At 40.1% G+C, this 27,600-nt stretch overlaps 1 protein-coding gene across 7 annotated transcripts in view; it reads left to right on the forward strand.

Moving 5' to 3' along the window:
• The window catches only part of RFX8 (regulatory factor X8), a 262,919-nt gene that overhangs the window by 169,865 nt on the left and 65,454 nt on the right, over positions 1–27,600 (forward strand). For 2 of the 7 annotated variants that reach the window (XM_045445661.1, XM_045445668.1), the window contains exon 1: positions 23,141–23,274. The exons of the other annotated variants lie outside the window; for them this stretch is intronic. In XM_045445661.1, coding sequence (XP_045301617.1) covers positions 23,201–23,274 — 74 coding nt within the window. In that variant the 5' untranslated portion in view covers positions 23,141–23,200. Of the gene's footprint in view, positions 1–23,140; positions 23,275–27,600 lie in introns of those variants that run through there. 7 annotated transcript variants of the gene reach the window in all.

Genomic DNA, 27,600 nt, shown 5'->3' on the forward strand with positions numbered 1-27,600 from the left:
CTTGCCGTGTGGTCGGCAGGGTGGGACAGGAGGGGATGCAGAACATGGACTGCTGTGAGCCAACACCCTGGCCACCCTTGGGTCTTGGCAGTGTCTCCATACTTCTTTGGAGCTCCCTTACATTCTTCCTCCATCTGCCAGGCTCTGTGCCTCTTAATGCCTCTGAGATCTGGAGCATCTTTTCTAGTTGTGGGGTGGTGAAAACCTATTCTTGTTCATGCTACTTAACCCAAATATTTGGTCTGTGCCCAAACCCCTGTGCCGCCTGCTGGCCCATCATGTCCATCCCCGAGGAAAGGAACAGAGAAAAGCCTCCATTTGGAGGGGGTTTTGTGCCGTATCTCAAAAACAGTAAATTGCTTCAAAGGTCTTTTATGGGTACTATTCGGGAATAAAATGGTGACTGGGATTAAGTCCCTGCCATCAGGAATTACTTGTGCTGGGCTGTGTATCTCTCATGATTACCCGTCTATCCAGTTTCAGGTGAGGTCAGTTTACCATCCACCTGACCAGGAGCTGACTGTTTGACTCTGATAATTGAATTAGACACGTTTTCTTCAGAGGTGACAGACAGCTTAGCCTCCCAGCTCCAGCAGCTTCTTTTCAAACGTCTCTCCAGGAACATTATTTCAGTATCTGTAGCACAGGAGGGTTTAAAGTGCACTTCATAAAATAATGTGAAAGCTTCTTCTGTAAATAGACTAAAAAGAAGAATTCTCTTTTTAAAAAAGCAACAGACATCCTCATTTCGCCACTCACAGATGCATGAGAATGGCTTTCAGAAATATTTTCCCCAGAGGTTACAAAATGCCTTGCATCATATGTGGCTCTTTGGTTTAGTAATAAAAAGTGATCACAGTGGCCTATTAATTTACAGAAACTAATTCAAGCCTCGGGATACAGTCTAGAATTTTGTAGGCCGCTACTAACAACTGCAAAAAACCCCATGGATCCAAGGCCAGAGAAGAAGAATCATAAAAATTATAGCAATAGAATATGCAAGGATTAAGGAGCAGCAACGCTGAAACAGCAGTCAGACTGATTTCCGCCAGAGAAAATACATCACATAGGTGACTAGCCTTCCTGGATATATTTCCAACGCAGGAAACCATGTGAGGATCTGTTATGTGCCAGGGATGTATGCGGACTATAAATACAAAGCAGCTGTGATAAACTCAATCTCAGAAAAAGCACCTTCCTTTTAGAAGTACAGCAGAAGAGCAAGTAATTTTCACCAGGGGTTGGGAAAGCTCATCAGAACAAATGTCACCTGTCCATCATTTGGGTCTAAGGCAAAGAGAGAAGAGAAGAACCCCAGATAACTCAAAGCTTTCTAGCTTGGCTATCAGGACAGGTGAGAGTAGACTAACCAAGACCTCAGGGGTAGACTTAGAAGGCTTGAGGTCTGCATTTGAACCTGACACTGAGGGTGCCTGCAGAATTTTCATGTAGCTGTTGGGGAATATGGCAACAACAGTAACAATATATTTCATCCTTTCAGTTCCGTTTATTTCCTTTTTTTTTAAACACTACAAACACACTCCATTTCACACTCTTTTAAATGCCAATTGCTAATCTTTTATCGCTAGAGTTCTTAAATTATTCTTGGCTATAGACTTGGATTTGTATGAACTCAGAGCTCTCCTTTGTTTTCTCATCCCATGCTGGGGGAACCCAGATAATTTCGGGTCACAGCTGCAGATCTGTGGTTGTAAGTGATCTCCTGGAAAATAGCCGTAAAGTTGCTGAAATTATCCTTTTAAAATTTTTATTTCATTTCATGACATAAAATACTTTAGCTTTGTTCTTGTGGCTGGATCTCCATTTCTGGCATTTCCCCAACCATGCTGTATTATCAAAGAGCTTCATGCATTTTTAAACAAAATTATCCTACTTTCCAGAGCCTTTCATTTCTTTTTCCAGGGACTTCAACTTTTTAAAGATCAATTACACTTGCAAAAAAACCCAGAATGTAACTAACTTGCTCCCATTAGCTATTGCATTGTGTGTAGACTTTTTACTTCTCTCTTTAAATACATTCCCAGAAATTATTCAAACTTTTGTTTTCCTGGTAAGGTCATTTTTTTTTTTCTCAGCATGCCATTGTTTATATTATGTAGTTGAATTTTCCTTGCATACCTAAATTTGTTGCTGTTTGAAAATACCCAGCCTCCACACCATACAGAATATATAGCATCAGTTCCTACCTTCTAAGAACTTATTGTTTTAAATATCAATTGCAAATTACATATATTACTTTATCTTGAACCTAGAATCAGAAATTATACTTTAAAAGATTGACTACAAAACATGCAGACTTGTACATGGCAAAAATTCACCCAAACAATAAATAAACTAGTTAATTAATAAAACAAAAAAAGGAAGGGGAAATATTTACAAAATATCCTACTTAAATGGTTAACATACAAATTGTAATACAAATTACAGCTTAAAAAATTTTTTAATGTTTATTTATTTTTGAGAGAGACAGAGAGTGAATGGGGGAGGGGCAGAGCGAGAGGGAGACACAGAATCTGAAGCAGGCTCTAGGCGGGGCTCAAACTCAAACCACAAGATCATAACCTGAGCTGAAGTTGGAATCTCAACCGACTGAGCCACCCAGGCGCCCCTCAAATAACTGAAGCATTTTTGCTTCTCTTTATGGTATATAAATGCTTCTCTCTATGGTATATATAAATGGTATATGGTGTATAAATGAACAATACTCTATTTTTGGAAAACCTTGCTCACATACTCCATTTCTCTTGTCAATAGTAATAGCTTTCTTATTGTTATAAGAAGGAATATATTTTATTATTATTATAAAGACAATATATTATTATTATTATTATTATAGCAATACATTTTTGTTATCAAACAGGACATTTTATCCAGTTCCCTCATTTTATTTATTTATTTATTTATTTATTTATTTATTTATTTATTTATTTATTTTTTTTTTTTTTAAGTAAGTTCCACAACCAGTGCAGAGCCCAGTGTGGAGCCCAATGTGGGGCTTGAACTCACGACCCTGAGATCGAGCCCTGAGCTGAGATCCAGGGTTTAAGGCTTAACCGACTAAGCCACCCAGGTATCCCTCAATCCCCTCATTTTAAACAACAGAGTAATGCATAAAATTCTAGAGTCCTCTATACAAATGGGTGATTCTTAATATATTTTCCTAGACATGGAATTGTTGAGGTAAACAACAGGCATGTTTGCATTTTTAATAAATGCTTTCAAATTGCTCCATAGAAAAGTTGCTCCTATTTTTCCTGCCATACCCAGTGTTTGAGAAAGCCTGCCCCTTTCTTCATATCCTCAACATTAGGTGTTTGTGGTTTGTTTTTTAAGCCAATGGAAAAAGAAAAACCTGTTGCTAATCTAATCCATGATTTTTTTTTCTCATTTCCATTTTAAATTTTATTTCTTTGATTATTAGGAGACTTGTGTTTCATGTTACATGGCTTTTGAATTTCTATTGTGAATCGATTAATCGTGTTCTTTACCTGATTTTTTATTAAGGTGCTTGGTTTTTTCTTATTGGTTCATAAAAGCCCTTTCTTTGGTAAAAGTTGTAATTTGGGGGGAGGCGCCTGAGTGACTCAGTTATTTGATGTTGGTTGGGGAACCTGGATGTGACTGGGTGCTGGGAGTGTCTGTCAAACGTTAAGGTAACACAGGGGTCAATTTAAACCAGCATAGTGTTGATAGCTAAGAAAGTATTACAGAGTCGAGGTTTAGTTGTCTCTATTGTCATTTATGCCAGAATCATTTCTAATAGACACATTAATTGTTCACGTGAATATAGCTCTTATAAATTTAAGCAGATATGGAAAAAAGTAATGTTAGTTGCTCAAATCCATTTTTTCCACAGTACAATGTTTAATTTGAAACTGTGAATAAAATAATGAATGAATACTTACTAATCTTCTGAATCTTATCATGACTTTTAAATTTATATATAAATTGAAATAGGCAAGGCACCTGGGTGGCTCAGTTGGTTAAGTGTCCAAGACTCTTGATTTTGGCTCAGGTCATGATCTCACAGTTTGTGGGATTGAGCCCCGCATTGGGCTCTGTGCTGACAGCACAGAGCCTGCTTAGAATTCTCTCTCTCCCTCTTTCTCTGTCCCTCCCCTGTTCATGCTTTCTCTCTCTCTCTCTCTCTCTCTCTCTCTCTCAATAAATAAATAAACATTAAAAAAACATTTTCAAAAAGGAAAGAGGCAATAAAATAATTTCAATGTTACTGAATGGATTTTTACAAATAACCTAATCTTGAAAAAATTCTATTGCATGAATTTCAAGACTCACCATTTCTCCAATATACACTGTATATCATTTAATTCCCTAACCTCTTGTATTTTCACTTATCTGTTTTTACGTTTTGTTATATTTGTTACACACGTTAAAAAAAAAAAAAACTATGCAAAGTTGGGATTACAATAAAAGGGTAACTGCATTTCCTTTCACTGTCATTTAGGGACATTGTTGAACAGGCCCACTCAAGGATTATTTGATTCTCTGGGGAATGTACCTTTGCTTGAGTTACTAATTATTACTGATTTGGCCTAGATTCGTAATTGTAGATTTTTGCCTAGTAGGTTTGCAAAGATCTGTCTGGTAAACAAAGTTACACCCAAAATTATCATTTTCTTGCCTGTTAGGACATTAACTAGTTTTGTCTCTAACGCAAAGTGTTATAGGGTGAGCTGTGTCCCCCTAAATTCATATGTTGATGTCCTAACCCCCAATTCCATACAATGTATTTGAAGACAAGATTTTTTTTTTTTTTAATCTTTTTTTTCAACGTTTATTTATTTTTGGGACAGAGAGAGACAGAGCATGAACGGGGGAGGGGCAGAGAGAGAGGGAGACACAGAATTGGAAACAGGCTCCAGGCTCTGAGCCGTCAGCCCAGAGCCCGACGCGGGGCTCGAACTCACGGACCGCGAGATCGTGACCTGGCTGAAGTCAGACGCTTAACCGACTGCGCCACCCAGGCGCCCCGAAGACAAGATTTTTGAAGAGGAAATTAAACTAAAACGAGGCCATGAGGATGGGCCCTAATCCAATCTGACTGGTGTCCTTGTAACAAGAGATCAAGAGATCAGGACACAGACACACACAGAGGGAAGGTCCAGTGAAGACACAAAGAGGAGATGGCTGGCCACAAGCCAACAAGAGGGGCCTTGGGAAAAACCAACCTGCCAGCACCTTGGTCCCTGACTTTTAGCCTCGGAATCATGGGAAAATAAATTTCTGTTGTTTAAGCCCCTGGTCTGTGGTACTTTGTTATGTTAGCCTCAGTAAATAAATACACTTAGCAAAGCCATTTCAGCATGCCTTTCCTGACTAAATAAATTCTTAAATTCTACTTTGAAACAGCTTTAATGTCGTACTGAATCTCTCACTAATGTGTTAAATAAACTTTCTATATTTGTATGAAAGTAATGTTTTTAACATTTTGAACATTTTACTTTGACATAAGTTTTGTAAAAAGCCTATAAAATTATCTCCCCGTTTTCCTATTTGACATTTATTCCATCTGAGTACACATTTCCAAATGTTCTATTGTTAATTCTTTTGATATCTGACAACATATTGATCAACCAGTGTGGTATGAATCAATATTCTCATCAGCTTTTATTCCTTGTTTGGTTTTGTTTTTAGTATCCCTTAGGGACTTCAGTTGGAGTGCCCTACGGCCAGCCTTCTTCCAGTTCATTCAAATAACTCTCCTTCCTTCTTTGTGTTACCTTAGGTCAGAGGGAGCTGAGAGATTGCTTCTGAAGGGCCCAAGCCCTGAAAGCCTTTTTAGATTAAAAAGAGCATGCAACAGGGGAAACTGAGGCTTTTCTTGGCTTAAGAAAGCTGTTGGGAAGAAGTCACGCTGACCCATCACTGATGCTGTTCCCCAGGGAAGGTGACATTGGATATTTTGTATCACATTATTCAGTGATGTCAGCAGACATAAAATCTAATAGAACTCTTTTCCAGTTCATCTGGGACTTTATCTTTAATCTCAGCCATCAGAATGTGACACTTTATTCACAGCAACTCATCCCTTATTGATTTTACTGGAACAGCTATCCCACATCACCAGGGTGAATTAAGTTGCTTCCATTTACCAAAGATAGAGAATAGCCCTGCTCTTTACAAAGAGATGGGTGATAGTCATTTTTATTTAGAAAAATATTAAGTAATTTTCGGTTAGAGAAGCACATATTGGCTTATTCAAAGCATTCATAGCCAAGGAGGAAGCTCTTAGCCCACTTTGGAGAATGGTATAGTGTTTGGAATAATTATTAAATAATTATTTAATTAAGTAATTAATTTAAAATTAATAAATAAATAATAAGGTGGTACCGATACATGCTACAATATGGATAATCCTTAAAAATATTGTATAAATGGGGGTGCCTGGGTGGCTCAGTCAGTTAAGTGTCTGACTCTTGATTTCAGCTCAGGTCATGATCTCACAGTTTGTGAGACTGAGCCCTGTGTCGGGCTCGGTACTGAGCAAGGAGCCTGCTTAAGATTCTCTCTTTCCTTCTCTCTCTCTGTCCCTCCCCTGCTTGCTCTCTCTCTCTCGACAAACAAATAAACTAAAAAAAATATTATACTCAGTGAAAGAAGTCAGACACAAAAGACCATATATTGTATGATTCCACATTCCATATGGAATGTCCAGATTGGGCAAATCCATAGAGACAGGCAGTAAGTTAGTGGTTGCCTAGGGCTGGGCAGGATAGAGCAGGTAGGGAGTCACTACTAAGATGTGCAGATTTTCTTTAGGAGTAATACAAATATTGTACAGTTAATTGCTGTGATGGGTGCACAACTCTGTGAATATACTAAGAGCCATTGAATTTTACACTTTAAAGTTTCTGTTAGAATAAGGTTTTCTGCCCAAGGTGGAGCCTGGGGCGGGGGGGGGGAGGGTGCTTCATTCAGCCAGCAATCTTTTATCTTTAACAAAAAGGAGCAGCAGGCACTTTCTGCACTACTGATGGTAGTGTATATTACTATAGCCCCTTTGAAAACAGTTTCTCATTTTGAATAAAATTGAAGAATTACATACCTTATGACCTAGCAGTCCCACTGCTGGGTATTTTTGGTGCAACTGAAATGCTTTCAGGTGTGTACCAAAAGACATTTCATAGGAGCATTATTCAAAACAGTCCCAAACTATTGGAAACAACCCAAATGTCCATGAATAGTAGAATGGATAAATAAAGTCATACAACTGTCATACCATCATATGGAAAGCTATATGACAAAGAAAATGAATGAACTATAGCTAGATGCAGTGACATGGATGAATCTTAAAAACAAAAGTAAAAAGAGCCATGATGCAAAAAATTAAGTGTCCTCATATATAATAATTAAAATAGGTAGAACTGACTATCTTGTTTAAGGATATATACTTAGCTCGTATGACTACAAAGAAAAGCAAAGACTGAATTATCATCAAAGTCAGGATAGTGATTATATTTGTGAAAAGGAATTATGGTTGAGAAGGGCCAAGAAAGGCAATATGCCATTTCTTTTTTTTTTTTTTTTTCAACGTTTATTTATTTTTGGGACAGAGAGAGACAGAGCATGAACGGGGGAGGGGCAGAGAGAGAGGGAGACACAGAATCGGAAACAGGCTCCAGGCTCTGAGCCATCAGCCCAGAGCCCAACGCGGGGCTCAAACTCCCAGACCGCGAGATTGTGACCTGGCTGAAGTCGGACGCTTAACCAACTGCGCCACCCAGGCTCCCCAATATGCCATTTCTTAACTCAGTGTTTACTCATTGGCATAAAGTACTAATGAGTTACAGAACTACAACCTGTGGGTTCAATCCTGCCTGCCACTTGTTCTTGTAAATAAAACTTTATTGGAACACAGCCACACTCATTTGTTTCTATATTGCCTGTGGCTGCTTTTCACTGCAATGGCAGACTTGAGTAGTTGAGAGATAGATTGTATGACCACAAAGCCTAAAATCTTTACTATCTTGCCCCTTACAGAAAATATTTGCCAACTCTTGTTTTATACTAATTTGTTAAGCTATATTTTATATTTAATGTTCCTTTTGTAGTGTATTGTATTTCACAATTAAAAACAAGATTAAAAAAGAATGTGGTGTGATAAGTACAATGATGGCACCATCATGTGGGTAGGTTTTGAGATCATCCAGCAGGGCTCTGGGTTGCATGAGAAGGACTAGGAGGATAAGGAAATACTTTGGGGCATTTGATGCCTAAATGTATCTTGATAGATGAGTAAGAATCAGTCAGATGAAAATGACTGACTTCTACTTCTGGAAATACAATTGGCGAGGTTACTCAGAATAATACTCTTGCTAAAAATCAATGAAAATTAATATATGAAAAAATTTAAAAATCTTATCTTATCCACTCATTTTACCCAGATCCTTTCTAAAGTCTGATGAGCATCAGCATCAGAACATATTAACTCAGTGTTCAGTTCATCTCACAGTGTCAGTTCAGTTTTCCAAAAGTGGCCAACTAGGCACTCATGTTCCACATCTGGCTCTATGCCAGCGAGCCAGGCTTCTTGCCCATTTAAAGTCTGAGAGTAGGTTTGGGGCACCTGGGTCACTCAGTCCAACTCTTGATTTAAGCTCAGGTCATAATTTCATGGTTCGTGAGATTAAGCTCCACTTCAGGCTCTGCACTGACAACGCGGAGGCTGCTTGGGATTCTCTCTCTCCCTCTCTTTCTGCCCCTCCCCCTCTCCCACTCTCTTTCTCTTTCTCAAAATAAATAAAATAAAAGATTTTTAAGTTAAAAAATTTTTTTAAAATAAAGTTTGAGAATATGTTCAGATTGTTTCAGCCCCAAGACTTCTAATAATTTCAAGTTCACTTTCACTGTGTATTAAAAACACCAAAGAGCTAACAAGATAATAAGGAATTACCAAACCAAACATTTAAGTGGAAAACCTCTATAGTTAAATGAAACTCTAATATTCCTTCTGGAGCATTTGCCAACTGGTCAAAATTGAGCTTGGGTTTTCTTGACCTCATGGGACAATGGGAGAAAAGTCAATACCTAGGGCATGACCAGGGTGGGGTTGGTCTTATGAGAGGCCGTCCCTCCATAAAACGGGGACCCAAAAAGTCTATTCCTTAAGCAAACATCCACAAGAAAACTTAAAGAAAATTGCATCAATACTGAGAAGAGTGTAGGAAATAAAAATTTCCCTAGAGTCATAACCACAACCTAACTCTTGTGTGGATTTGCAGTTCATAACCATATCACCTGGTGGTCTAATACAACTCAAGCTTTGAGGTTAGTTTAAATTTCTCTTGGACTAGTAGTGTCCCAAGACTGCTGGCAAAAATAAGCACAGATTCTCTCTTAGAGGAAAGTATCTTCAGCCTCAGGCAGATAAAACTCTAAAGATAGTTTTTCAAGAATAGTGGCCAATAGATAGCCAAAGCAAACAAGCATGCAAGTAACCAAACATCTTGAACAAGAATAAGTAAAATAGTAGATTGGAGAAATCAAACTTCAAACTTCAGATAATTAATTATCAGACAGAATATATAACAAATACTTAAGTGTATTTTTAAAAGTTTCTTTTTTTGTTTTTGGGTAACCTGAGTGGCTCAGTTGGTTAAGTGTCTGACTCTGGCTCAGGTCATGATCTCGCGGTCCAGGAGTTCAAGCCCCACATCAGGCTCTTTGCTGACAGTTCAGAGACTGGAGCCTGCTTCAGATTCTGTGTCTCCCTCTCTCTCTGCCCCTTCCCAGCTCACACTCTGTCTCTGTGTTTCTCTCTCAAAAATAAATATTTTTTTAAAAAAGATTTTTTAAGTAATCTCTACACCCAACATGGGGCTTGAACTCACAACCCCAAGATCCAGTCACATACACCAGTGACTGAGCCATGCAGGCACACTTTCTTAATGTATTTTTAAAAAGAAATGCTCATAACAAGCTACAAAGCTTACGTCTGGAGGAAATAAGAAACTATAAAATGTGATACAGCATATTTTAATAGTAACCAAATAAAACTTCTAGAAATAAAAAATAATAATTAAAATTAAAAAGTCAATTAGTGGATTAAAAGGAAGATAAAATACATGAAAAGAGATTTAAAAGACTAGAAAATAGAGTGAGAGTCTAACATCCATTTAATCAGAGTTCCAAAAGAGAAAGAATAGGATAAAGGAAACATTTGAAGGGGTAATTGTTGAAACTTTTCCTCAACTGATGGAAGACACTAATCCATAAATTCAAGAAATCAAAGAAATCCCAAGCAGGATAAAATATGAGAAACTCACATCTAAATCTGCCATAGCAAACCTGAAGAGAACTTAAAAGAAGACAGGGAAAAAACCCAACACTGTCATCAAAGAAAAAAAACAGACGTATGACTGACTGTTCCGCATCAGCTATAGAAGCCAGAGGACAGTGGAATAATATCAACATTCTGGAAGCAGTAAATGTCATTCAAGACTTCTAACACCAGTGTACACATCCTTCAATAAAGTGAGAAAACTAAAGATATTTTTAGAATAAAACCTGAGAGAGGTTTCCAAAAATAGATCTTCAATAAAGAGAATTCTAAAAGATAATCTTTAGGTAAAAAGAAAGTGATACCATGATGAAAGAAGGAGCAAAGCATAAAGCAAAAGAAAACAGAAGGTACATGGGTAAGGCAAACAAGCCCTGCTTGTATAAAACAAAGTATTAATGCTGGGGAATGGCAAAAAGATAGAATTAAAATAAATTACAGCATTTCCTGAGAAGTAGGTAGAAAGGGAAATGAAGTTAAATGTTTTTAAGTTTCTTCTATTGTTGAGGAGTAGGCTAAATGTGTTAATTAGTTTAGACTTCAAGAAGCTAAATATGTATGCTGTAATTTCTAAATATTTCTAACGTTTATTTATTTTTGAGAGAGAGAGACAGAGCACAAGTGGGGAGGGGCAGAAAGAGTGGAAGACACAAAATCTGAGCAGGCTCCAGGTTCTGAGCTGCTAGCACAGAGCCCAATGTGGAGCTTGAACCCATGAACTGTGAGATCATGACCTGAGCTGAAGTTCAACATTCAACTGACTGAGTCGCCCAGGTGCCCCATGTTGTAATTCCTAGAGTAATGTTTTTAAAATAGACACAGGATGTTACTTCCAAATTACTAGATGATAAGAAATGGAATGATAAAAAAAAAAATAAATCCAAAAGAAAGCAAGAAAGGAGAGAAAATTATTTTTAAATTTGCCATGAGATCAGAGGGTGCTCGACAAATAATGAAACTAGTAACAGATATCACACAGTAGGAGGTTGCTATTAAATGAAGTGAGAGCAGGCATTCTCAGCACTTAGCAGAGGAATTCAGAAGATGAAAATAGGGGACGAATCTCTACTTCACCATCTATACAACCATGTGGGACTCAATGGGTCTCCAGCTTCCTCCAAAACATCTGATGATTTCATGGTGTGTCTTTAAACTTGTGTAGTGTCCAAAGGTGCTATAAGTCATAGCTGTTGTCCATCTCATCATCGAAACCAAATGGATCCACTCCTCAGTGGGATGCTGTCAGCCTCTCTTTCCTCGACTAGTCTGCTGGGTTCACAAAAGTCATTTGACTGTCAACCTGTATTGTGAATGTTCCTCTCATTCCCGGCAAAGTTGCGTTATCCAGGAAGAAGAGTTGCCTTTGTTGGATTTGAGGAACTCTCTTCCTTGTATAAGACAAATAGTTTTTTTCAGCTATGTGAGAGCTGAGTGTGGGAGCCATTGTTTAAGCTTTCCTGTGCTGGGTTTTGTGATAAATTGAGACTTTTGTTTTGTTTTGTTTTTCTTCCTTGCAGAGGAAATCAAATGCAGCAGGCCTCTTTATGGTGGGCTGGATCTGATGTGACAAAGGCAACAAAGTCAGGAAGTTCAAGTGATGCTTCCTAGGATGGGTCCAAGCAAAAAACACCACCCCTACCTTATGAAATAGAAAATATTATGCTAAAACAAACAATGCAAGAAATGGTCCTTTTAAGAAACACAAAACTCAAGTTCCTATCATCTCTCTCAGGAGACATTTCTCATTACTTAAGCCATTCAACAAACATTTACTTAGCACCTACCAGTATCTGTCCAGCATTATGCTAGTCAGTCCCTACCTTAAGGAACTCACCACATAGAGGAAGGACAGCCGGGCACACAGAGTGGTAGAGCCCAGCATGAGCAATGCTGTGATAGAATTGAGCTCAGGGGTATAGGAGGGCCCTGGGGAACCCCGCATTTAAATGGGATGAAATAGAGGGGCCTGGGAAAGCTTCCAGGACAAGGAGAGATGACCCTGAAGTAGGCTGGACAGAAGTTAGCCAGGAGAAGATGAGAGGAAGTCTAGAGGCTTCAGGCAGAAAGAGTAGGTGGTGCAAAGGCACTAAGACACATAGATGGGCAGCTCCTCAAGGAACTGCAAGTTCAGACATTCAAATCTACATAATTTCTGTACGAATATCTGAATTATAGGCATACACCCATAGAGAAGAAAAATCCTCAGGTGTGCGGTTATATCACTGCAGTCAGTTTTGAGAAACTGAGGATCCAGAGGACTGACCAAAATGTGAATGATAGCAAAAGCCTAGACGGATCACAAATTTAGTTGCAATACAAATTGCAACTGTACAATCTTGAGCAAATTGTTTAATTTCTAACGAATTTTTTTTTTACCTACAAAACAATAAAAATATTCCATAAATGGGTGGACATGACAGTGTTTTATGACTTTTAGGAGCAAATGTGATGTAATGGTAACAACAATTGTGTTAAGGAACATTGTGGAAAGTATTAGCATTCTTAGTGTCATAATGTTCATTACTGGCACAAGGTTTGCTTGGTCTTCCCAGACCTCCACATATCAAGAGACAGAAAGGAAGACTAGAGAAGATACAGTGGAGGGGATCAGAAGGGAAGGGCAGAGGACTCCAGGATCTCAGAGGCACTGGGGCTATTCATAGAGTAAAGGATGAGGAGGAAGGTGTGTGCCAGTGTTTGGCTGGGCTGCAGAAGGATCAGGAAGGGAAAGTGGCTAATTGTGTGGTGGGCAGATAAGTAAAAAGTAAGTCTGTCAATCAACATTCTGTATCTCTCAGCATATTTCTTGAGCAATTATGATCACACTGTTTTTATTGTTATTATTTTTATAAAACTTCCAGAGCAAGGAAATCCCAAACTTATCAGTCTATTCAGTTTTCATCGTGCTTTCCAATGCACAGCTAAAACATGAATTCAAGTGCTAGCTAAGAGGAAAATCAGAGAAAATTCATTTGCATCATACCAGAATGCTAAATATATAAAACATAACTATATATGTATTTTTAATTTCCTATGCTATCTCTCCTTGGATAGAACCATACTCTGACTTAAATCTTGCTTGCCATAAGAAGGCCCAAGTTATATGTAATTATGGGAGGGAAGAGTGGGAGCTGAGACTCCATCCAGAGCCCCAAGGATCCCGAACTCTTTCTCTAGCCTCCCTTTCACACTATAGTCAGAGACACTGCTCCTGTGGGAGAGGTGAGCGAGATTCATTCACAAGGCCACCTCTTTCTCTTCTCTGGGTATGTGGCAGCTGATGGTTTGGGGCCATGGGGAAGGAGTGTAGAAAGAAGAAAAGTAGACAAAGGAAGCATGAGACAAGGACACTAAGCTTCCTTTTTGCTAAACCTCTAAAAAACATTTTGTTTAACAGCATCCTACACTTCCTGGACAGCCCACAAGATCTGACTTATTCTGTGATGTAGCTCTTACCAGTGTTTCCCAAACTGAGTTCCATGGGACCCCCTTATCCTCCAAGATGTTTATCAATGGTAATCAGTGTTATGTAAAAACAGACAAGTAAATGGGGAGGAGGTGGGAATCTTTAGATAATTAAACATGCAAACATTAAGTTAAATGATAAACAGGCTTATCTACTGCAGGACCCCTCAGGTCCTTTAATATAATACATCTGCAAATCACCAAGACAGATGTATAGTATTTGGGAGTTTTCAAAGAAGAATTTTTTGTATGTGCATGCAGAACACTTAGTTGCCAGAGTGTTCTGCAGAATGCTAAACCAGAGTCCTAATAATTGCATATTGAAAAAATACTAATGTTAATTATACTGTTAATAACATACTATGTTTGGATATTCTACATGTTCAAGAGGGTTTTAGGAAAATCTGAAACAAGTGTGTGTGTATGTCTATATGTGTATAAATGTCTTTTATGCATCATCCCCTGGAATACAGTTTCATATATATAGATAGATATAGATATAGATATATGCTTCATATATATATAGATATATGCTTCATATATATATAGATATATGCTTCATATATATATAGATATGTAATACAGCTTCACATATATATATATAATAAAAAGCTAAATATATCTATATCTATATCTATATATATAATTTCAATTTTCAACACATGACGGTGGAAAGCAAAGTATAATGAACTCATGGCCTGGCATCAGCAGTCATCAGTACCTGCCAATCTCATATCCTCTATCCTTCCCTCTTTTCCTCCCCACCCCTGCCAGCTGGTTTATTTTGAAGAAAATCTCAGACATCCTCTCATTTCGTCTGTAAACACTTGAATGTGTATCTCTAGAATGGATGAATTCTCTTTACAAACATAACCATAATACTATCACCATACCAAAAATTTCAAAATAACTGACATCATTTTAACTATTTCTTCTCAATAAAAGTTGTAAAATAGGCAAGTCAAAAGTTTACTGAGCACGTACTATGTGCCAGGCACTGTGTTTAAATCTTTATCAGCTTTTTTTTTGTCTCACAGCTACACTTGGCAGTAGTTACTTTACTGCCCATTTTGCAACCAAGGAAGCTGCCACTTAGACTTCCCCCAGTGGAGTGGTTAAGCTTGCTCGAACTCACAAACCATGAGATCATGACCCAAGCCAAAGTTGGACACTCAACATACTGAGCTACCCAGGTGCCCTTAAAACTGCTTATAAATCCCTAGCAGTGCTTTTGCTGGGTCATAGAGTAGATCTATTTTTAATTTTTTGAGGAACCTCCACAGTTTTCCAGAGTGGCTGCACCAGTTTGCATTCCCACCAACAGTGCAAGAGGGTTCCCGTTTCTCCACATCCTCTCCAGCATCCATAGTCTCCTGATTTGTTCATTTTAGCCAGTCTGACTGGCGTGAGGTGACATCTCAGTGTGGTTTTGATTTGTATTTTCCTGATGAGGAGCGACGTTGAGCACCTTTTCATGTGCCTGTTGGCCATCTGGATGTCTTCTTTAGAGAAGTGTCTATTCATGTTTTCTGCCCATTTCTTCACTGGATTATTTGTCTTTTGGGTGTGGAGTTTGGTGAGCTCTTTATAGGTTTTGGATACTAGCCCTTTATCTGATACGTCATTTGCAAATATCTTTTCCCATTCCATCGGTTGCCTTTTAGTTTTGTTGATTGTTTCCTTTGCTGTGCAGAAGCTTTTTATCTTCATGAGGTCCTGATAGTTCATTTTTGCTTTTAATTCCCTTGCCTTTGGAGATGTGTCAAGTAAGAAATTGCTGCAGCTGAGGTCAGAGGTTTTTTCCTGCTTTCTTCTCTAGGGTTTTGATGGTTTCCTGTCTCACATTCAAGTCCTTTATCCATTTTGAGTTTATTTTTGTGAATGGTGTAAGAAAGTGGTCTAGTTTCATTCTTCTGTATGTTGCTGTCCAGTTCTCCCAGCACCATTTGTTAAAGAGACTGTCTTTTTTCCATTGGATATTCTTTCCTGCTCTGTCAAAGATTAGTTGGCCATACTTTTGTGGGTCCAATTCTGGAGTCTCTATTCTATTCCATTGGTCTATGTGTCTGTTTTTGTGCCAATACCATGCTGTCTTGATGATAAAGTCTGGGGTTGTGATGCCTCCCACTTTGGTCGTCTTCTTCAATATTACTTTGGCTATTTGGGGTCTTTTGTGGTTCCATACAAATTTTAGGATTGCTTGTTCTAGCTTTGAGAAGAATGCTAGTGCAATTTTGATTGGGATTGCATTGAATCTGTAGACTGCTTTGGGTAGTATTGACATTTTAACAATATTTATTCTTCCAATCCATGAGCATGGAATGTTTTTCCATTTCTTTGTATCTTTTTCAATTTGCTTCGTAAGCTTTCTATAGTTTTCAGCATACAGATCTTTTACATCTTTGGTTAGGTTTATTCCTAGGTATTTTACGCTTCTTGGTGCAATTGTGAATGGGATCAGTTTCTTTATTTGTCTTTCTGTTGTTTCATTATTAGTATAAGAATGCAACTGATTTCTGTACATTGATTTTGTATCCTGAGACTTTGCTGAATTCATGTATCAGTTCTAGCATACTTTTGGTGGAGTCGATCAGGTTTTCCATGTATAATATCATGTCATCTGCAAAAAGTGAAAGCTTAACTTCATCTTTGCAATTTTGATGCCTTTGCTAGGAATTTACCCAAGGGATACAGGAGTGCTGATGCATAGGGGCACTTGTACCCTGATACTTGTACCCCGATAGCAGCACTTTCAACAATAGCCAAATTATGGAAAGAGACTAAATGTCCATCAACTGATGAATGGATAAAGAAATTGTGGTTTATATACACAATGGAATACTACTTGGCAATAAGAAAAAATTAAATATGGCCTTTTGTAGCAATGTGGATGGAACTGGAGAGTGTTATGCTCAGTGAAATAAGTCATACAGAAAAAGATACCATATGTTTTCACTCTTATGTGGATCCTGAGAAACTTAACAGAAGACCATGGGGGAGGGGAAGGGAAAAAAAGAGAGGGAGGGAGCCAAACCATAAGAGACTCTTAAAAACTGAGAATAAACTGAGGGTTGATGGGGGTGGGAGGGAGGGGAAAGTGGGTGATGGGCATTGAGGAGGGCACCTGTTGGGATGAGCACTGGGTGTTGTATGGAAACCAATTTGACAATAAATTTCATATTAAAAAAATAAAAATTAAAAAAGGAAAAAACCCTGCTTTTAAAAATAATTCCTCCATGCTCGTAAAAACCTTTAAAATAGCATTCACACAAACCCAAACTAATTGCATTAGTGTGCCTTTGCTCATTTTCTCAGAAAATTATTAAACAAATTAGGGTGTGATTTATGATTTTGCACACACTCATGATTTGAACAAGTGCCTTTTGAGGTTATGTGACAGCTCTAATAGGATGACTTATTTAATTCCTACTGTTCTTTTGCAAGTGTAACCACCTTTCACTTTGTTTTTTGCTTGGTTTTCTATCAGACTTCAGAAAACAATCCCACTTTTAATGTAGTAAGAGTTCAAATGTATTCCTCTACAAATTATTTACAAGCATTCTGTGATGAATGAAGGCTGTTCCCTTTCATTCTATGCATTCTCTGAGTTCCTCTGCAGATAATACTGTTTGTAACACCACTTGTGGCCAACCTTTCACGTGACCTGTGCAAAAGCAGGGAGAAAAAAACTGTGAGTCTGTAGAAACTAACCTCTACAGAAACAGTATGTCTCCAAAGTGCTCCAAATCATGGATTTCAGATCAAGAAATAGCAGAGATATGCTTTGTGTAGATTTGGACTTTCTTTCTCATCATCCTCATGTCTGTGAATGTGGTGTACATGATCAATTTCAACTAGCACATGAACCAGACACTCAGAAGGTGAATCTAGACCAATGAAAATTTTAATATGTAATAGCAATTTGGAATCTCTCCAATGAGATTGCTTTGCTCCAGTATAGTTTGAAGTCTCCACGACTTATTGGTTTAGAGCCCAATGATCTTAGAAAGTCTCTTCCCCATATGAAAATGAAACAATACAGTTCTCTGTAATGCTTTCTCTGTGCAGATGCTAACTACATTCTACATTCTTGACCAAATGCATTATACTCATTAGATTTATTCAAAAATACATCTATTGCCTGAACACACCTGGTACATCCACAGAAAGTGAATAATTGTAAGGATTGAATGAAATTAAGCACCCCAGATTAGAGATGGTTTTGTGCAAGGATAAGTCACAGCTGGTGCCCTTTTAGAAGGTGAAATGAGACTAATTGGATAATCTAGAAACCAATTAGACTGAACTAGGCAAAAGAAGTCACTGTTCAACTAAAAGAGATATATTCAATGGCAGAGGGAGAAAAAGCTTGTAGTATATAAAAATGTGACATGAGGAATTGGAATTCTGTTTGATATTAACTTTAAGATTTCTTTTCTCTGTAATAGTATAGGACACTAATGGTCAGATGGTGAACCTGAGTTAGAGGGAGACTGGATTTTTCAGATACAAGAGAGCATATGCATGGGTCTGGCTATCTCATTAGTGAGTGCCATAAAAGGAAGTTTTTTTTATGTCAGTTGCAATTAAACATTCTTTGAAAATAAAATGAATTTTGTTTTTTTTTTAATGTTTACTTATTTTTGAGAGAGAGAGAGAGCATGAGCAGGGGAGGGGGCAGAGAGAGAGGGAGACACAGAATCCAAAGCAGGCTCCAGGCTCCAAGCCCTCAGTACAGAGCCCAATGCGGGACTTGAACCCACAAAATGAGATCATGACCTGAGCTGAAGTCAGACACTTAACCGACTAAGCCACCCAGGCGCCCCCAAAATAAAATGAATTTTAGACCTAATTCTACTTAGCAGTCTATGTGGCTATATGCGCAACCCAAACAAAAGCCTTAATTATGCTGTTAGTAAAAGAGTCATATGCAGAGCAAATGTCTTTTGCACATTTAGCACATTAGGAAGGCATACACTGTGAATAAATCCAAGAATGTTCTTGTATTAGCATGTAACTACTCAGAGTCTTCATCTCTATGAGGGCTGGTCAAACTAGGGACACCAGCTGTCACCTGTCATAGATGAAATTAACTGGTCCTTTGGGAGGAAGGTATGAAATTGACCCCATGGCCTCCAACCAACTGGCCTCAACAGCTCTGGAGCAAGGCAAAGTAATGTTTGGATTTCGCTGCATCTAATATTTGATGTAGTAAACAGCAAAGAGACCACTGGTCAACCAGAGGATCATGGTGTTCCACTGTATTTCCAAGATCTGTTCCAATGCCTAGTACTGACCGGAGCAAAGTTAACATGCAAATATCACATAATCATCAGTGACATAATAAGACCTCAATTTGGCCCTAACAAGTTGAGCCTAATAACACTAGGCTCTCTCTTGGTTATTTCCAGTCTCTATGGAAATGGGTGGGCATCTTAGGAAGTTCTTTGGGTGGCTGCAGGACCGACACAAAGAATGGAGGGAGCCATGTTCTCAGCTTCCATAGGTCACTGAGAAGGACCTGTCCCAATGCAGGAAGCCCAGGATGTGAGCACTCAGGCCAAAGCAAAACGGATAAAGCAGCCTGGCAGAGCTCCCACCCAAGGTCTTGAGATGCCGACCACTTCTCTGGACACAACCAGAAAGAAAGAGCTGAACTCAAGAGGGCTTCCTTGGAGAACCTTTTATACCATGTCACCTGGTTGTTTCTTCTCTCCTCCTGCTAGTCCTTCATCACAGTTACCATTCAGCTTTCCCTGTTCAGTGGAGTCTCCTGGCACTACTTGAAACCAGCTGCTGCCAACCCACTTCTTACCCACACAGTTGGCCTCCTTCTTTGCCAGGTCACGAAGGAGTCTCTCCACATGCTGTTTTCCTTGACTCCTGGCCTGAGGGGGTTGATGTGGTGTCATCTGTCCTCTACTGGATGGCTTTTTTTTTTTTTTTTTTAATTTATCTATTTTGAGAGAAAGGGAGAGAGAAACAGAGAGAGAGACAGAGAGAGACAGAGAGAGCATGTGTGCACATGAGTGGGGGAAGAACAAAGAAAGAATCCCAAGCAGGCTTCACACTGTCAGAACAAAGCCTGGTACGGTACTCAAACTCACAAACCTTATGACCTGAGCTAAAATCAAGAGTGGGACGCCTAACTGACTGAGCCACCTAGGCACCTGTCTACTAGATGGCTTTTTAAAGCAGCCAGGGGCGCCTGGGTGGCGCAGTCGGTTAAGCGTCCGACTTCAGCCAGGTCACGGTCTCGCAGTCCGGGAGTTCGAGCCCCGCGTCAGGCTCTGGGCTGATGGCTCAGAGCCTGGAGCCTGTTTCCGATTCTGTGTCTCCCTCTCTCTCTGCCCCTCCCCCGTTCATGCTCTGTCTCTCTCTGTCCCAAAAATAAATAAACGTTGAAAAAAAAAAATTTAAAGCAGCCAGCCCTAAACAGGGAAACTCAGCTGAGAAGATAAACAGGGCAAACCTCAACCTCCATCACTTATTGATCATAAGTCCTTCCCACTTTACTACCCACCCCACCCCACCCCCTACACCAGAAAATTACCCTCCCCAAATTTCAAGATCCAGGCTGATTCCTGGTGCAGCTCCCCAAAGGGAAGCCAGCTGCCATCTGAGGTTGGCTCCAGTGACCTGGCCAAACCTCAAAGCTCAGGATCTTTTTAATGAATGTCCTGTGATCTCTCCTCTAGAACTCCTTTTGGAAACTTATTCCTGGTACCTGATGATGGTGTCCCACTAGAGGGAGAGTGCTGGCCCTGGAGACCTCCGATATATCCCAACAACTACTTTCAAGTGCTGTCACACAGAAGACAGTCATTGCTGTTTGTTGAGTGAATCTCTGCCCTGCTTCCAAAATGTATTCATGTGGTGTTGGGGCGGGGGGGGGGGTGTCTTTTTTTGAGGAAGATTTTTTAAATTATGGTAAAATATGTATAACATAAAATTTACCATTTTAACCAGTTTTAAGATTACAATTCAGTGGCATTAGTAATTTACATTGTGCAACTATTATCATTATTAAGCTCTAGAACTTTTCCCTAATCCCATACTGAAACTTTATACTCATTAAACAGTGTCTCCCTATTTCTCCTCTGGTAACCACCATTCTTTCTGTCTCTATGAGTTTCACTATACTAGGTACCTCATATAAGTGGAATAATCCTTTTGTGACTAATTTATTTCATTTAGCATAATGTCTTCAAGGTTCATCCATGTTGTAGCATGTAATAGAGTTCCATTCTTTTTTAGGGCTAATATTCCATAGTATGTAAATATCACATTTTGTGTATTCATTCATCCATTGATGGACACTTGGGTTGCTTCTACCAGTTGGCTATTGTGAATAATACCGCTGTGAATGAGGGTACAAATTACAAATATATGTTCAGGTCCCTGCTTTCAGTCCTTTTGGACACTGAAGGAATTCAGATCAAGTCTCCCCAGAATGTGCCACTTTAGCATGTGGACTGTTTTGAGCTAAAGGCAATTGAGACCCTGTGGGCTCAAGAGAAACTTTTGCTCCTCCCTTAACCACCTAGAAGAATCTAAATTGGGATATTTCCCAGAATAAAGTTACTACAGAGATAAATTTTATCTGTGTGACCCATCAGTATGGCAGGGCAAACATCTAATTACCAAACATTTGCCCTTTTTCTTATTGTCCTATGAATTGCCCTGTTCCCCTGTCATGCCCCAGGACGCTATCCATTCCTCAGCTCAGGATGGCATGTATACCTCATTTTACCTTTCTGTCTATACACCTCTTATATATGTGGGGTTCTCATACATACAAAATTAAATTTGTTTTTCTCCTGTTAATCTGCCTGATGTAAATTTAATTCTTAGGATGGCCATAAGAATCTTTGAAGGATGAAGGAAAATTTTTCCTCCCAAACAGTACATACCCAAGAAGTGGAACGATGGGTCATATGTTAATTCTATTTTTAATTTTTTAAGAAACCACCTGTTTTTATAGTAGCTGCACCATTTTGCATTCCCACCAGCAAGAGAACATGGTTCCACTTTCTTCACATCTTCATCAACAATTGTTTTTTTTTATTTATTCTTTTTAATAATAGCAATCCCAATGCATGTGGAGTGATATTTCATTATGATTTTGATTTGCATTTCCTTCAAGGCCAATGATATTTACCTCTTTCCATGTTGTATCTCATTGTATGATGAAGTCATTCGTATGTCTTCTTTTGGTGAAAATATTCAAGTCCTTAACCCATTAAAAAAAATTTTTTTTTAATGTTTGTTTAATTTTGAGAGAGAGAGAGAGAAATTGACAGAGCACAAGCCGGGAAGGGGCAGGGAGAGAGAGGGAGGCACAGAATCTAAAGCAGGCTAAGGCTCTGACCTGTCAACACAGAACCCAACTTGGGGATCGAACTGAGCTCATGACCTGAGCTGAAGTCACGCTTAACCGACTCAGCCACCCAGGCGCCCCTTTGCCCATTTTTTTAACTGGGCTGTTTTGTTGTTGCTGTTGTTGAGTTGTCAAGTGTATTTTTAGTCTAGATGAAGAAATCCTTATGAGAGAACTTATAAGCAGTCAGCAGCCAAAGTAACGGTTGCCTGACTGAGCTCTTCTTCATGCAACACACGCCCTGCATTTATTAGCTCACTTAATACCCACAATAATCACACAATCCCTGATAAGAGAAGTGAGGTTGGGAGAGAGTAAGCAGTTAAACATCATGCAGCACCGACGTGAACATATTGCTCTTGCGGGCAAAGACTCCCAACATCTGGCTGCAGGTTTGGGGGATCACTCCAAGCAATTCCCAACAGGAGCTACCACTAGAGTAACCTGGGGTCGTCCTCTCAAAAGTCCTGATGCCCGCTCCCCTCAAAACTCAGGACCAGTGGTTCTCAGCCCTGGGTGCACTCTAGCATCACTAAACTCCTGGGGAGTTTGTAAAAGCCGGTTTGCGCAGGCCCCTCCCATCCCCAGACCAATTACATCGGAACCTCTGGTGTTGGCGCTAGGGCGTCAATATTTTTCAAAACTCCACGTAATTCCAAAGTGCGGGCAGGGTTGAAGACCACTGCTAGTCAAACACCACGACCTGGTTTGAAACTTATACACTGATTTTTCTTTATTGCTTCCTTCTTTGTTTGGTGGATTGGCAGCAAGGTGAGAAGAGCGCCTTCTGTATTTCTGTCTTTCGATCTTTTGACCCCGCCCGCGCCCAGCCAACCCTCGCAGCTGGCCGCAGCGCGTGACCGACTAGCCTCCGCCGCGCGCCAAGGGGCTCAGCCTCGCTGTCTCATCTCCGGCCCCCGCGCCCGCCGCGCGCCCCGCTCTAAAGTAAACACCGAGGAGCAGCGGCGGCGGCCCGACGGGTGCAGCGCCGCCGCCCGCTCCCTGCCTCGGTGCGGCGGGCGCGGGTCTGCACCATGGCCGAGGATGTGCCAGCCTCCCCGTCGGACGGCGTGGGCACCCGGGGCGTGCACGGCGGCATCATCCAGTGGTGAGCGGCCCGGGCGCCTTCCCACCCGGCCGGGTTTCGAGGTCAGGGCTGGGAGGTGCTCTGGGCCCGTAGAATGGAAGAGGTGGTGCAGGGAAGGGGGGGAACCTCACTTCCTCCGTTGCTGTCCCCAGGACCTGGGGCCAATGCCCAGTGTGAGGAGCGACCGTCTGCGCTCCAGGAGCCCTGATAAAAAAAAAAATAATAATAATTCTGGAAGGACAGACGTTCACACCCAGGACCAGCGCCTTTTGATGCTGGCTTGCCCAGCCTAGCCCTGGATGGGACTCAAGACACACTTACGCGCGCACACACACACACACACACACACACAGAGTAAAAGCCCTCCGGGTGTGGGTTTTCCATGGGAGGACTTCCCTGTTGGTCACACTGACCGCGGGAAGCAATCCAGACCGCCCCCCACCAGGGGTCCTGTTGGTTGGACTCTGGCTTACATATACATCTGAAGGCACGTGGGCGTTGGCCCTGAGAGGAAATGTTTCCCCTTGGTATGAGATCCAGAATGGGATGTTTTCTAACTTAAAGCAAAGCAATTTTTAGCTTTAACAATGCATTCCACATTGTTTGTAAAATTCACTTCTGGCTATTTAAATAGGGGCAGAAAAACTGGAAAGAAAAATATCATTAGCCCTTGGGACTGATGAACTCATGGGTTTGTAGCTTTTCATAAATAGGAAAATAATTGAAACCAGTCCTAAAACCTAAAGCCTAACATTTAAAAGGTGAATAAATAGCAGAATAAATAGAAGAATCTAATTACTTTTTAACAAGATTTTAAGAAATATTTCTCAGGAAAGGCTTTTTGAAAAAGTTATATGAGTGAAATAGAAAAATGAAGGGTGTGTTTGTGATTATAACGTGAAAAGGCCTAAAAGGTTACCCTTTTCCTCCAAAAGAAAATGTTTGATATATTTTATCTTGCATAAGAGAAAAAAATCAAAAAAATACATATTAGAGCCCACACGGTGTTTTCAGAATATTACACAGCAGTGCTGTCTTTCTTTTACACTCACTAACTCAGACCCCTCAGCACAGTGGCTCCTTCTTGGAAGAAAGGACTATGAGGATGCCTTTGTCAACTATTCCAGGTCACCATTTAGTAAATTGGAGTTTCTGGGGTTTGCATTATATTCCAGAGACTTGAAAGAATGATTAGAGATTCAAAAATACCTGGACACCTTCCTAACATTGCTTGTGAACTGACACAATGCAGGCTGCCCACAGTGCAGGTGCCCTAAATCGCTTAGGATACTGTAGACCATTTTAGCAGTGAGCTGAACTAATTCAAGTCCTATGCTGTGAATTCCTACCCCTGCAGGCCTCTAAAACACAGGGGTCACGCTCTTCAAGTTTGAGGAGGAGGTGAAGCAATGGAGGTGAGGACAGGCATAGTTTCCTGTAGAGGGCTTCTCTTTAGGCCTCCAGTCTATGAGGCAGAATGTTTAACAGATCATTGGTACTTTGGTTTTAACATTGGCATTAAAAACACAGCCCCAACCATTTTGCACCCATTAGGAGGGCCATTATCAAACAAACAAAAATAGAAAATAACAAGTGTTGTCAAAGACATGGAGAAATTGGAGCCCGTGTGCACTGTTGGTGGGAATGTAAAATGGTGCAGCCATATGGAAAACAGTATGGCGGTGCCTCAGAAAAATTGACAATAAAACTACCCTTATGATCCCACAGTTCCACTTCTGGGTACGTACCCCAAAGAACGGAAAGCAGGGACTCAAACAGATTTTTGCACACACATGTTTATAGCAGCATTATGTATAATAGCCAAAAGGTGGAAATAATCCAAGTGTCCATCCACAGATGAATGGATAAACAAAATGTGATATGTACATATAATGCACTATTACTCAGCCTTAAAATGGAAGAAAATTCTGATACATACTACAATATTGGATGACTCTTGAAGATAGGCTAAATGAAATAAGCCAGTCACAGAAAGGCAAATATTATGTGATTCCACCTGTATGAGAGACCTAAGGTAGTCACATTCATAGAGGCAGAAAGTAAAATGGTGGTTGTCAGGGACTGGGGCACAGGGAATGAGGAGTTAGTGTTTCATGGGTACAGAATTTCAGTTTTGCAAAATGAAAAGACTTGGTTGGATGGATGGTGGTGAAGGTTGCACAACCATGCAAAGGTGCTTAATGCCACTGAACTGTGTATTTTACAATGGTAAATTTTGTTACATGTGTATTTTATCACAATTAAAAATATATATATATATTTTTAAAAACCGCACATGCAGTAGAGCCGCTCAGTTTGTAATCCAGAGCCTTGGTATCCTGGAAGGTCTTGAATATGCCCAAGGAGACCAGCTTCCTAGAAGAGCAGCAGTGGGTACTGACTGGCAGCTGAGCTGTCCAGACACTCAGAAACAGCTCAGGCTTCTCAGTGAAAGTCAAGGGAGGCTGATTGTTGTCACGTGGAAGAAATGTTCCATTTTCAGCATTACTTCATTACTTCATTTTCTAGTCACTAGTCAGGTCCTCAACATTTCTTAGAGGCTTCAGTGCCACTGTCATAAGCATATGATAAATTCTCCAAGGAGAAAGGTCCTGGAAGGAATGGAACTGTCTCCAGGAATAGAAGTAATAGACGTTTTCTGTTTCACAGACAGGAAGGACTATAGAAATGGAGAGAGAGGTGGTCAGACCTCTGGGGAGCACAAAGGGATGAAGACCAGTGACTTGACTTCCCCTGCTAGGGGGGTGCAGACCAAACAGGTCTGACTGGGTGGGGCCCCTGGCTTCACACCTCCGAGGAAACTAAGCATCTTCTAATCCCAATGCATGCTGAGCCTGGCTATAGACTAAAATAACTGTCTCCCACATATAATATGGCTTTCTCAAATTTCTGAAGACTATGGAAATTAATGAAATGCAAATTTATTTTGAAAGATACAGAATTCATAAGAATTTTTGATCAGGCTGAATCAAAGGGTACTATAATTCCCAGCATATGTAATTCCCAGAGTTATGTTTTTCTTTGCCATGAAAAGGAACACTCAGAAAATGTGAGAATCGCAGGGCTAGGTATGTGTGCTCTGATGTTGGTTATTATCAGACTGTCCATCACTCAAATGAAGAGAACATCATGAATGTTTTTAAGATCCTAGCAATCAACTTCATCTGATTGTGAGACCTGGAAAATACAGTTCCTATGCAGCTCAGCAAGGAATTCAGTGATCAGATTCACTCCATACCGGGACAAGCTTTATAATTATGGACCACCAAATGACATTTTGGTTGCACAGTGTGAAATCATGAACCAATCTCACCTGCCAATGGTTCTGCCCAGCCTTACTGCCTACACATCCCCAGTCAGCCTCTCCTTGGATCCACATGGAGTTGAAAGTCAGGCTCACTTATCACAGGTGTTTCTGTGCTACCAGTCTACCAACATGGATGTCTTTCTTGCTTCTGCTCAAGGTTTTGGAGGTGGACACTGAAATGGTAACAATAAGAGCTTCCATGTGCCTGCAAGTGTACTAGGCACATCACGTGCTTGTTTTCCGGTCACAAAAGCCCTATGAGGGTTCTCCGAATAGGAGTTTAAGCATGGGTCTATGAGGTGCAAAGCCTTGGGTAATACTCATGATCGTAATTTCCTATGAGCATAGGAGACTGAATGCTGAACAAACTGCTGTTTGAGCTGAAGTAAAGGCACGACTCCGAATAGATGCTCAGACTGAACAAACTAAAACCTCTTTCAAACCTTCCATTTTTCCCAGTTAATGTATGCTGGCTGCCCACCACAGGCCAGTCTCTGAGATCTGGCTGAGGACTTTGGGGAAATGACCAAAGGCACATAGACTGAAATGGGGTGCAGCCAGGATCAAAGCAGCAAAGTCACCAAGTGGCAGTGCAAGGCTTAAAGCCAAAAAGCAGCCCTTTGTTTAGGTGTGTGACAGAGAAAAAAGTCTCATCGCAGACCTTCGCTGTTATTCTTAGTGATAGTATTATTTAGTCTTGTGCACCCAGCAGGCTCAGTAACGCCATTTTGAAAGAGGAGGACACAGTTCACAGAGGCCTGGAACACATGAATTTCCATGATGAGGAAGAGCAGTTCGCAAAAATTTAAACTAGAGTTCATTTTAAGGAGTGAATATTTTGTGTGTTTCTTTTTTAAGGAGACCGTTCTGTGACTCAATCAGTAGTAGCTATGAATAAGCAACAGTGAGTTTGAACTTAACATCTATCACATTGTGCTGCAGCTTCCACAGCACAGCTATTTTTTGTTATACTTCAGGTATGGGTTTTTCATGTATCAGCAAGTGGTGTCTTGACAAAA

This window comes from Leopardus geoffroyi, chromosome A3 (assembly GCF_018350155.1).
Source record: "Leopardus geoffroyi isolate Oge1 chromosome A3, O.geoffroyi_Oge1_pat1.0, whole genome shotgun sequence".
Taxonomy (NCBI): domain Eukaryota; kingdom Metazoa; phylum Chordata; class Mammalia; order Carnivora; family Felidae; genus Leopardus; species Leopardus geoffroyi.